At 42.0% G+C, this 12,834-nt stretch overlaps 1 protein-coding gene across 1 annotated transcript in view; it reads left to right on the top strand.

Annotated features, from left to right (window-relative positions):
* KIF5C (kinesin family member 5C) overlaps positions 1-12,834 on the top strand; it is a 68,052-nt gene that overhangs the window by 42,134 nt on the left and 13,084 nt on the right. Inside the window, exons 15-21 of the mRNA XM_075609420.1 lie at positions 580-726; positions 1,147-1,335; positions 4,015-4,132; positions 7,361-7,437; positions 9,727-9,836; positions 10,681-10,782; positions 12,356-12,416. Of these exons, the coding sequence (XP_075465535.1) occupies positions 580-726; positions 1,147-1,335; positions 4,015-4,132; positions 7,361-7,437; positions 9,727-9,836; positions 10,681-10,782; positions 12,356-12,416 (804 nt within the window). The remainder of the gene's footprint in view (positions 1-579; positions 727-1,146; positions 1,336-4,014; positions 4,133-7,360; positions 7,438-9,726; positions 9,837-10,680; positions 10,783-12,355; positions 12,417-12,834) is intronic.

Below are 12,834 nucleotides of genomic sequence, written 5' to 3'. Positions count from 1 at the left end.
CTTCTAAAAAATAAAAAAGGCTTTGCCAAGGGCCTAAGATAAATGACCTGGGATTTTTTTCCCTAACAATCTTTGTAGTCTTGAATTTTTGACAAATGTTTTTCAATTTATCTCCGTTCATCAAATTTCTATTATCTTGGTTTATTACATACACTGCACAGCATCAGTGGTTTAAAATTCTGCATGGAAGAGATGTGATATTGCAGGAATGGGATTAGGCCATCAATTTCTGGGAAAAGCACTTAGACTGATTAGTGTCTTATCTGCTGCAGTAGGCTTCAAAATGTGTAAAAAATAAATACTCATTGTGTGCTGACTAATGGCTCGCATGGATATTGTATAGAGCAGTAGGGTTCACAGGCCTGTGCAATACACATATTGATATCAGAGCACATTATTGCAAAGCTGTAGTGTTTTGAGGACTCGACAAGTTGGTGTAATGCAATTGTAATCTGCAGCAAAGCAACATGGAATGATGACTGTCTTTGTGGTGGAGCTAATAACCCTGTGGTCTGATGGTCTGAAATGTGTAATACTACACAAAATGAGTTTTTTTTTTTTCCCCCCTCCCTTTTATAGTTTAGCTTGGTTGCAACCCAAAGAGAACTAAATCAGTTACATGATCTTAGTAATCACCAGAAGAAAAGAGCTACGGAGATCTTGAATTTACTACTGAAAGATCTTGGAGAGATTGGAGGGATCATTGGCACCAACGATGTGAAAACGGTAAAGCATTTTTTTGTGGTTTGGGGCCCGAAGTATGCTTTTTGGTTCAAAAACACCATCTATACTAATGATCTTGGTCAATGTGTTGGGCCATGCATTTTAAATGGCATAATTACATGTATATATGCTTCTAATTGGTCTGAATCCATTGACATCCTGATAAGGGATTTATTCTTGGAATAAATGGTATCAAGAACAGATTGTGGCCCATACTTACTAAGTGACACTGTTCCATAAGACCCCTTCCAGCACTGGGAAACTCCTTGTGGCACTTGGGTAGGTAGGTGCTCTGTATCTATAAAAACTTGTGTATCATGTGGATGATCGTTAGTACAGGTCAGTGGCAGTAGAAATAGGATTGGGGAATGTCTGCTTTCGCTTTACACTGCATCATTTCCAGCCGTCTGTGTTTGCTTGTAGTTGGCTGATGTGAATGGAGTACTTGAAGAAGAGTTCACCATGGCTCGTTTATACATTAGCAAGATGAAGTCTGAAGTCAAGTCATTGGCAAATCGCAGCAAACAGTTGGAAAGTGCACAAATAGAGTCAAACAAGAAGATAAACGCCAGTGAGAGAGAACTTGCAGCCTGCCAGCTTCTTATCTCACAGGTATGTGCATTTCTATCATTCAACATGTTTTCTCTGATCCTGTAAATTATACTGCCATGTCAAACCTCACAAAGACCAGTTATTTTATTGTGTGAGTGTATGTATATATATTTTAACAAGTGAGGGAGGAGACGGTAGTATGAGAAGTTATAAGCTTTCTAACCTCCGTGTTTTTTTCCTCTGGTACGATATGGGCGTAGTACAGAAGCAGGTGTATGTACAGTATTTTAGGGACATGGTATCTATTTACAATGCACAAAGAGTAAGTGAATTATTATGACTAGGTGTGAAAATGAAGTCTATTGGTATGTAGTAGTGACCAAGACAAACGAGACACATGAGTAAGATCCTGAATGGAGCAAGTCCGTGTATATTCTATATGTAGGGATCCTGGTTTTCTGTGCTTTATTTTTTGGGTTTACCGGTGTTTTCATTTTATTAATGTGTTAACATGAAAACAATGACCCAAATTTGAATTCAGTGTTCACTTAATTTTTGTTTTCATACTACCCATGTGTTGCCTCTGTCCCCTATTTGTGGCTGGACTGGTGAGAGGTGGAACTCATAGGACATGATGCTTTCATTTTTTTATTATTGTTGTTTTTAATGGGGCAATCCATGCAATATCCTGTTGTTTTTTTTTTTTTTTTAATCAGTTCTGTAGTATTAGATAGTACATTTAAAAAAAATGTGTTTTAATGTACTGAGCGTCCTTTGATTCCTATAGCAGGTTTCAGCACACTTCCCCAGCAGTGCAAGATTTTTGCAACCCTTTCCTGTCTGTGATAATTTGTTGCCAATATTTCCAGCAGTTTGAGCTGCGAACTGTACAATAGATTATATGAGATTAGTAATATAAGAATACATTGTAGCTGCTGAGTTACTGACTGACTGAAGGGTTGATTTGCAACGGAAGGGCAACCATTTTGGCAACCCTGGGAAGCAGAAGCTGATCGATCACGGGAGAAGAAATCGATTGCCAGTTTAGGTAATTAGTTTTCAATAAAGGTAATCAAAGGCTGCATATATTAAAACAAAACGAGTGCCTCTTTAACTGAAGATGCAGCATTAGGACACGTATGTACATAGTTGGGTCCCTTAAGTGAAAGGGACTGTTGCCTAGCAACAGCGTAATTCTAAAGCTGCAGCAGTTGGGATGACGACAGTTGGTGCCTGAGTTACAGTGTAACGCAGACAGATACACAGTAATACAGAATAAAGATCTATAATCGGATACAATGTAACAGAGGAAACCAGAGAGAGGCAACATAAGGATAAATCACAAATGACCTAGGGGAATAGCAAATCAACAGACAGAAGGAAATGGGCAAATAACCCGCTATATAAGGAAGAGACGACTTCACATGTGATACAACCTGAGTTACGAGTATGTGAGAAACCAATATGAAATACTGTAACATCACGTCCGTATTTTATTTACAAACTACAGTATAAGCTTAGTCTTAAGTATTTAAAGCACTAACGCGTCCTCATTTATTAAAACATTTTTGTTTAACAGGCTGGGAAGCAGGGGTTCCTCCCGGGCTGGATCGGCTTGTCTTCAGCTTTTGGAAGACCTCTTTCACCACCCACCCCAACCTCCTCGGTTTCAGAGATACTTACCAGTGAAGTTACAAGGTTTAAATCTCCCTCCAGGGGAAACAGAATGGCTGCTAAATCTCAGGCCAATAGAACATTGGTTGCTGTTTTTGGTTGTACGACCATTTTAAATCCCAGATTAAAAAAAAAGATACACCAGTAACTTCACCGGTTTGTCTCTTGGGAACAGGAGGGACCCCGCAGCTGAAAATGTGGTTCAACTTGGTGGAAACCCCTCACCCCCATTTCAAATAACAGAAACCCAGAAATTATAACTTTAAAAGAAATGTGAAATTTTAAAAATGTAACCCAAAATCCTGTGTGTGGTCACTTTAAGCCAACGTTGCTAATTTTCACACTAGCCTGCCAGCATCAATTATATGCATTATTAATAGATACCAGCTTTCTATAATGCTATATTTAATATCTTCTGTACTTCTGCCATAACTTCTCCCACATGTTACTTTGCCACAGTATGCAACAATAGTCGTCTTCCTCAATCTCTTTCCACATCTCCTGTAGAGAAACGGAATAGCCGAGAAGTGAGGTTAAGGTATATTGTACAGCATTTTCATGTGCTGTGTACTACTTGTATGCACTCAGCAGTTACCCAGAAAGCATTTGATTGACAATGGGTTGAACTCCTGTTAAGTTTCTCGATTTGGCTTACTTACTATTGCACCTTGTGATGCAATACAATTCTTGTTCGGGGTATGATTGGATACAGACTTGTTCTGTTTAGTACATGGTGGGCAACTCCAAGGTATATGCTGCAAAGCCTTATGGTTTAGTGGTGCGTTGAAAATATAACCCGAAGTATACAGTAAGTAATCCATCCACTTACATACAAACCAAATGGTGTAATTTAAACTTTTTGCCATTAATGGGGCTTCTGGGGGATCTGGCTTATTTGCTATTGGAGAAGCCAGATGGAATGGGGTTTATTCCAACATGACTAAAGGACTACAAAATATTTTACTTTGCTCCCATTGAGTGTATTCACGTTTTTTGTGTCCTCACTAAATGAAGCCTTTGGAATTGTATAAATGTATTCACTTGTCTGCATTTTATTTCCTCCAGCATGAAGCAAAGATCAAATCACTTACAGATTACATGCAAAATATGGAACACAAGCGGAGACAACTGGAAGAATCCCAGGACGCCCTTAATGAAGATCTGGCAAAACTCCATGCCCAAGGTATCTGCTCAGTACTGTCTTGCCTGCTGGATCAGTTGCTCTGTTTGTACATTGCTACAATTACAACCACAGTATTACTTGCAGTCATGTAATGTATTAAATAGTTATCAACAGAACGGGTGAGCAGAAGCTTTAAGCACTGTGTAATGAATTGCATGCTTTTGAAGGAATAAACATGGAGTTAACCCTTTCTGGAAGGGTGTGCATACATAAGCTTGCTGATCCGACTGTGTTTAATACAAGAGACATTCTACTAGTGCGAGTACAGGACTTTGTGGTTTACCTTTTTGTGGATATTCTTGAATTTGTACGTCTTGCATCTAATGAAAAATAGTTTTTACTATGCTCTATTTGGGTGTAAATCTATAGCTGTACATCATTAAGCCAATAGCATAAATCGTCCTTACTTGATTTCCCTTGATTTGCTTGCTGCCATTTTCTTCTGCCGAGAATACTCTTGGTGGATTTGAATTGAGGAACACTTAACAGTGCGTTGGTTGATCCAAGTAGTCTGGTTAGCTGATATGGAGTAAAAACGTATGTATGTTGGTGCTGGGCCGTGTGTGGACTTCTTTATTGTGGAGAGGACTTTGAACTCCATTCTCTACCTGATTGGTAGCCTGTGACGGTCTCTCAAGGTTCCACTGATGTGGTTGTGTCTGCAGGTTTCTGATAGTTCTAGCTACTGTATTTTGAATTGTCTGCAAAAAATTGATGTGGTGGTTTGGCATGCCAAGATGGCGAGTTGCCATCGTTGAGTCTGGAGGTGACCAGGGAGTGAGTGACATTCCACAGATCTTTTGTAAGTAGAGGATTGAGTATCTTGATGGAGCGGAGTTGGTTGAATTAGGACTTCCCTGTCTAACTTGTTTTCCATTGTGAGATCAATGGTGATACCAAGGCTTTTTGCTGTCATGAAGGGTGCTATGGAGTGGTCTTGGATGTGGGTATTTTTTTGGACCTTCTGTAATTTGGTTCTGGCATCCTATAGTTATTGTCTCCTTGTACATGTTTAGATTTAACCAACTGTTCATCCATGTGCTTAGCAGCTATTGAAGTTGGCTTTGAAGGGGTGGGGTGGGGGGGGGGGCGGAAATGTGTAGTCTCCTAATATAGAGGCAAGACAGTTAGGGGATTTGTCCAATATCCCTGCAATAGTTTTTAGCCTGTATAATATGAAGCTATGGCCAATCGTGTCGAAGAGGATGACAATTGACAGAGATGCTCTGTATATGGAAGTCAGCAAGTCCTCTCAACTTTTTGGTTGCTAAAAGTGAAATAACATGATGAATTCCCTCTTGATGCATACCCAAGATTTTTTTTTTATATATATATAACCTGTTTAGTATGTTAAAGCAGAAAAACCCCAAGTGAAGTATTTCTTTATCTTATTTGAACCAAGGCGCCCCTGGAGATGCTCTTATTTGCAAAGATATATATAAGTTTGCAGGGTTTTTTTTTTTAGGGCGGGGGAGTTTATCGGTACTCCCAAGGAAAAACAAAGATGGCTGCAGGGTCACCCAATGGGAAGCATCAATGTAATCTCATAAGGACTTCACTGCTTTCAATTGGCTGCCAGTTACGCTGACCCCCCAGTGGCCATATTGTTTCTCCCATATTAGAATACTTGTAAGGGAATTTAAAAATGAAGTATCTCAGTAACAGAGTTTTCTCATAGCTTGCAGTTCCTCTGTTCAGTTCTTGTGGACTCCTAGGATTGCTACTTAAAGACAGTTTATAGGCTTGTCATTTTTAGAGCAATTAGATTAATGTAAGCACCAATATATTGTTTGCCAGCCTGAATTTTTAGTTATAAATATCTGCAGTTTATGCTTTTTTAAGATGGTTGTAGGTGATACACACTTTATAGGGTTCTCTGGATGGCCATAGAAATGAACAATGTCTGCCCCTATTAATAGCCAGTGTGTAATAATGGCAGTGGCTTGTTTTTAAGGGGTTACATCTGGGTGATTGAGGCCATTTACCCGAATCTGACACCTTGAAGTATTTTTTAAATATTTTTGACACTTCATTGTAAACATGGCAGGCGAAGACTTGGGACGGGTTTTATTTAAATTTTATATTTTTTGTCTTCCTACTCACATCTGTGTAATGTTACTGGTGTTGCCTGTGTAAACGTTTGCTGAACACGCCTATTATAGCTGGGCAAACCTTTCACGCGCTTAGTCGAACGTGGCGAAGATCCGCTATTTAGATTCGGCAAAGAAGTTCGCTTCAATACAGAAGTTAATCGAATTTGCCATTAACACTGACATGTCAATGGGCATTAAATGACCTCCACTAACATTCGATTTGAACTTATACGAAAAGAAATTGGACGTCCCGGGGCTGCTATTTTGCCACTTAGGACAAAATAGTACTATGTTTTTTTTCACAACAATTTGGGCCATTTGGCTCAAGGTTTTGGCACTTTTGAAAAGTTCGATCAAAACTCGGCAAGTTTGCAAATCTCTATTCTCGATCCATCCTTTACATTTGTTGGCTCTGTTATGAGGACATGGAATAAAGTAGAGAAAACACTTGATTTTTAGAAACACGCCCCCATTGAAATAATTTCCAACATGTTTTGGTCCTCTTCCATGGCTGCACTTTTAAACGTATGCGCACAGATAGTATTGTCCTCCTATATGCCTAATCCTAAAACTCGCATAACATGACAAATGTACCAATAATAACAAAGAAACAGTTGGTATTACAGCGTGCGCTATGCGAACAAGAACCGCCCCTCAATGGGGCAGGGCCCGCTTGCTGCCACGTTGCACGACCAGATTTTTCTGAAGACCATAAAATTTTGTCTTGAGAACTGGCGATGGAGCGCTGGCCACGCCCCCCGGTGGCTCAGCCAGTGAGGACGAACCAGCCAGATGATGTCATGGCCGCGCCCCCACCACGCCCTCTGCCGCAATCGCCGGCAGCTCAGCAACAGACCAGAGATCACAGCTGCACGCACTCGTCTACTTAGCAGTTATAACACATGCCAAAGTTACCACGTGGCTCTATTTTTAAATAAACTTTATGTCATTATTGTAAAGTTTAGTCCTAAATTCCCAATATTAATTCAATAGAATTGGTGATTGTTAATGACCAATCCACTATTTTGTTTGTACTTTAATTACTCTGCAGAGTAACTCACAAGTTGGAGTGTAGCTCATCTGCAATTTATTCATTTCCTGTGCCATGTTTGATGGCTTCTTTCCATTTCTACAGAAAAAATGCACGAAGTCTCCTTTAAAGATAAAGAACAAGAACATCTCACCAGGCTGCAGGATGCTGAAGAAATGAAGGTAAGACATTAAAAGAAAAAAAGTGTGACACACACACACACACACACACACACACACACACACACACACACACACACACACACACACACTGTATGAAAGGTGGTAAACTTAATGTGAGAAATTGTACAAACCGCTGACTTCAAAATCCATACAGTTGGAACCTTTCCTTGACTGTTCGTGTCGCCAAAGTCCCAGGTCCCTGCTGCAGCGGCTGCTATGGTGGGTGCTGAAGGGACGAGCCGTCCCTGAATGGGGCCGGGCCCTCTACAAGGGGTGGCTGCCGCGCAGCGCAAACAGTTTTTCCTAAAGACAGGAAAATTGTGCTCAATACTGGCGGAGCACGTTGGCCACACCCCTTGGCGATTCGGCCAATGAGGGCGAACCTGCTAGGTGACATCATAGCCGTGCCTCTGCCATGCCCCCCCCCTTTCCCCCTGCAGCTCACTGCAGAGCTGCATGCGCTGTCAGCCTGGCAAGCGCGCGTGCAGCGCAGACAGCGGGACCGTAGCCTATTGCTGTGAGATTCAGGAAGACTATTGTTCGCACCTTGTTACTGTAGAGTACACTGTTTTTGCTCTGTGTCTACTGTGCGTGCTCATTTGCATGTCATTACCCAGAATCCCTGGCTGCAGTGGAAGCATTGTATGCTAAGGCCTTGTCCACAGTGCAAGATACGGAGTGAGCTACATAGCTCGCGCTACAAACAAACGTGTGTATTCCAAAGCGCATGGCCGCAGTGATCGCGAGCTTGCACGTGCCTGAGATACAAGCATACCAAAAGCAGAGGAGACAAACTTGTTTGCTATTGCAGCGAGACAGCCTGGTCATGTGAGCGGCTAACAGCCAATGGACATTTAATAAACTATTCTGCCTGGATACTGTTCAAATGACTTTTTGTCAGTGGAGTTGTGCTTGCTGTGAGAATATGGACAACTAAACTATTGAAAATTTGATATAAAGGTTCACGTTTGTAAACCTCAGAAATCGTACCATGACAGAAATATTAATGATTTATGGACAGAAATTTCTGATGTATTGTCCATTACTTGTATATAATTGTAATTTTTTTGTAGTGTACAATGCTTATTTCAATGCATCACATTTTCAAAAAAATTTTTTGAACAAGGCGTGTGCGTGTATTTATAAATGTATTTAATGAATGTTTGCAGAATATTTCTTCTGTAAATTGCATGGCATTAGGCATTTTATTTGCTAAAGACGTGTTCTCATGCATGACACCCCCCCCCCCCCTCGTCATGACCGCACCCTCGCTTTCCAAAAACCTCCAGTCCACACATCGCCGGAGAGGAAAGCAGCGCTGTAGCGCTGACGCTCGCTTTCACTATGGACAAAGCCTAAGGCTGCGTCCATAGACACTGCAGCCGTGCGGATGCTGAGGGAAAGCGGGTGCTTTCCCTGGCCTTAGTACGTGCGCCGTCCAGGGGCGTGTCTATGGGCGGGCCAGTGATGTCACAGAGCTGGTTCGCCCTCATTGGGCGAACCGCTCACGTGACCGCCCTATCGCACGAGAAATCAGTTTTGACTGATTTCATGTGCATCGCGCTCCCCCCGCATGCCGTATAGACGCGATCACTGCCTTTAGGCAGCCTGATCGCTCAGCGTGCGAACGCGTCCACTCGGTCTGCTCCTGTAAGGAAGCAGCCTAAGGCTGCGGCTGAGCGCGCTCATGCTTGAGCAGTGACGTCACCAACTCTCCAAGCATGAGCGTCGGGTGTCCTGCAAAATATTGCAAGCGGGGGTGGGGGGCGTGGCTGGTGGCGTGTCATTGGCTGGATCGGAGCTCTTTCTGTGTGTGTGTTTTTGTGGCTGTGTGCATTGACTGGTGCTGATTGGTTGCTGAAGGGTCATGTGACCCTTCAGCGCGCTTGAAAATCAATTCGCTCTGTCTCCCCAAGCACCCAGCTTGAGAGAGCGTACGTTCACGAGCCGCGTGAGTGTGGCCGTACAGAAGGATATTAACTGAAGTGAGCACGCCAAGCATGCTCAGCGACTGTGTGGAAGCAGACTAAGATGATGGGGAAAGGCAGGGTTGTAGACCTGTGTGAGATGTTAATGTGCCCATATACAGCAAATTCCAAAACACGAGACCGGCTATTAGCCATTTTACCCACATAGACGAGTGGTAAACACAAGTGGTCTGTTTTATGTTTGCCTTTGAATTGATGTAATAGGCTTGACATGCATGTACCTAGCAAGCTTTCCAAAGCAACGCGTTACAGAAGAACAGAATAATTCACTGTCCCATCCTCTGCTTTCATTGTGCATAAGAAAACTCTGGAGCAGCAAATGGAGAGTCACAGGGAAGCCCATCAGAAGCAACTGTCCCGGCTACGAGATGAAATTGAAGAGAAACAGAAAATCATTGATGAGCTGAAAGAGTAAGTTCATATCCTGTCACTGCAAAAACGGGTCATTCCCTAATCCTAGGAAGGTGTTCTACGTACAATTAAGATCGGTTCAACAGCCGCCTTTTGCTATACAAGTCCCATGATCCTAAGGACACTTAACTTTGTGTTGTTGGCCTCCGAATTGGAACACTAGGTTAACAGGTTTATAGACCACAAAGACTTACTCAGAAGTGACGCTCCTTTTCATTACTGTGGGTGTGAATCTGTTCTATAGGTAAAGATTTTTTTTTCTTCAGAGGATTATTCCATTTCTAACCGCAATCTTGTGATTCTCAAGCCTCTCCCTAATTCTGGTACAAAAAAAATAGTTTTTCGGGGCATGAAACCATGTGGCGTTTTAATGGACCTCATCAGGCCAGCACTAAAGTAGTCGCACTCTATTTCCAGCTCTCTTAATTATGACACTAGCTCTTTAAACTGAGTCTGAGACAGTGAGACTTGTGCCCATAGTTAAGAGGCATTATGCCTCCTATATATTTTAGGGGCAGCTGTATTATTCCTGACAATGTCCACAGTGCACTTTTTGAATGTAAGGCCTTTAACTATCCTAAACCAGGGGTAGCCAACTCCAGTGCTCAAGAGCTACCAACAGGTCAGGTTTTCAGGATATCCCTTCTTCAGCACAGGTGGCTCAATTGACTGAGCTTCCTGTGCTGAAGCAGGAATATCCTGAAAACCTGACCTGTTGATAGCTCTTGAGGACTGGAGTTGGCTACCTCTGTCCTAAAGCAAACTTCTATGCATATGCTTTGTTGTTGTGGTTGAAAAACCCAGACACTATCCTTTCTAAATATCATTCTTGTTTTCCTTGAAGTCTGATTCAGAAGCTGCAGCTGCAGAAGGATAAGCTAACGTCGGATTATGACAAGTTGAAGATCGAGGATCAGGAGCGAGAAATGGAACTGAAGAAGCTTTTGTAAGTTAAAATGATCCAAATGCCAAGTTGGAGGCACCCACTGATAATGCAGATAATGTCCTGGTGATGCGGAGAAGTGCAAAATATGACCTGCTTCATGCGAGATGTATGTTATATAAACCATAGTACTTGCACATCTGTAGATGGTAAACACAATATTTATTCTTGGTGCTCGTCATGCGTGGTATTTGATCTTCTGTTCCAGAATTGCAGAGAACACTTTTCTTTGCGAAGATGCAGAAATATTTTATTTCACAGAAGACCAACGTTTTGGTCCATACGGACCTTCTTCATCGGTGTGCCTTGCATTTGATCTTATACATTTGTGTCTTGTGTGTGAAATGTGGAAATCAGAGCGGTTAGTGACCTGTGCCAAATAAACGCTCTAATTCCCTGATCTGCAAGCAGCAATCCCACATGTCCAATGATGATTTTTTTAATTTTATTACAGCATTTGAACCAGTGGCTCTCTGGGGTTAAACCATGTATTGTATGTCTTTATTTATATAGCGCCATTAATATGCATAGCGCTTCACAGTAGTAATATACGTGATAATCATATATATAACAAATAATATAAATAACAGGTCATGGGAATAAGTGCTTCAGACATACAAGTAACATTAAGGAAGAGGAGTCCCTGCTCCGAGGAGCTTACAGTCTAATTGGTAGGTAGGGAGAACGTACAGAGACAGTATGGGGGAGTTCTGGTAAGTGCGTCTGCAAGGGGCCAACCATGTTAATTTCTGCTCCAGGGACCCCCCAATATTGCGCGATACTTAACTGTGTAGTTAGCGGTTTCTGCTCCCTTCATGAAAAATCAAATGTTGCAGGTCCCGTGGGCCAGTAGGGATCTGTGACGTAATCGGTTGTGGCTTCCTATTGTACGAACATTAAAGGAGCAAAACAAGCAGGCGATTTTAATTTTGTTTTTTAACATAGGTTTGAAGCAGGGTGTCTCCGGAGCTGAACCCCATTAATTTCATCTCTGGGGACCCCATGTAGGGAGTGCCGGTATCTAGGCAAAGTTTAATTCCCCCGGCCACCTTGATCAAGATGAAGCCTCACCGTATGATGTCACGACTTCCTACAGGCCCCCAGGGAGCTTTGAAAAGCGCCCGTTCCGTGACCCCTTCTGGCCAAGCAGATACTGGCAGCTCCTGCGGAGTTGAGTATCTCCGGAAGCAGGGGGTGCCCGGAGCTGGAAGTAGTGTGGTTCCGCTCCGGAATCTCCCGCTTTCAAATCCCCTCAGGAAACATTGGTAACTTCACTAGTAAGTACCGCAGAAACTGAGGAGTCCCCAGCGCCTTGAATTGCGCGGTTTGGCTCCTAAGTGCCCTCTGGTTCCTATTCTGTGTATATTTAAAAAAAAAAAAAAAAAAAAATCTAGGTTGGCCAGGTTGCTGTTTTAAATACTCAAACGATAATAATAAATAAGCAAGTTGAAATTGCATGAATGCTTTGAATTTTACGTTTTACTATTCATTTTTTTTGTTTTGTTTGTTTTAATTAGGAAGTTTTCTGAATAGACCCCTATTTTTGTTATATTTAGTGCATGTGTTTTTTAATTAGGATTCTTAATGAGAAAAAGGAGCAGGCTCGTGAAGACCTTAAAGGCCTCGAAGAAACCGTGGTATGTAAACGGTGCAAATGTCCCTATTCTGAGTTTGCACTGACGCAGATCATCGATCATTTTATCTTTCCCCTGAAGAAGTAAAAAAAATGTTTTATATCGGCAATTTCATTGCATCATCTGCAGATCAGGTTTAGTTGTACGGAGCACTGACCCCTGTGCTGTCCGTGGGGCCAGCCGTGTGCTGCAATAGGTTGCTAGGCCCTCTGGCAGAATAGGGTTTAACAATAGACATTGCAATGCATGACACTGAACCAAAATGCGTTGGGTTATTTTAAAGTGAGGAGATAGTCAGGAAATTCTATATATATATTCTGATATCTATATTTGATGTGCGTTGTTTTAATGACTTGTAGAGCATATTTTAATATCGACCTGCCTGTCGTAATGTCAATAAAGTCACCATACATTACGTGTT

This window comes from Ascaphus truei, chromosome 7, assembly GCF_040206685.1.
Source record: "Ascaphus truei isolate aAscTru1 chromosome 7, aAscTru1.hap1, whole genome shotgun sequence".
Taxonomy (NCBI): Eukaryota; Metazoa; Chordata; class Amphibia; order Anura; family Ascaphidae; genus Ascaphus; species Ascaphus truei.
This window is presented reverse-complemented; position numbering and strand designations above follow the sequence as displayed.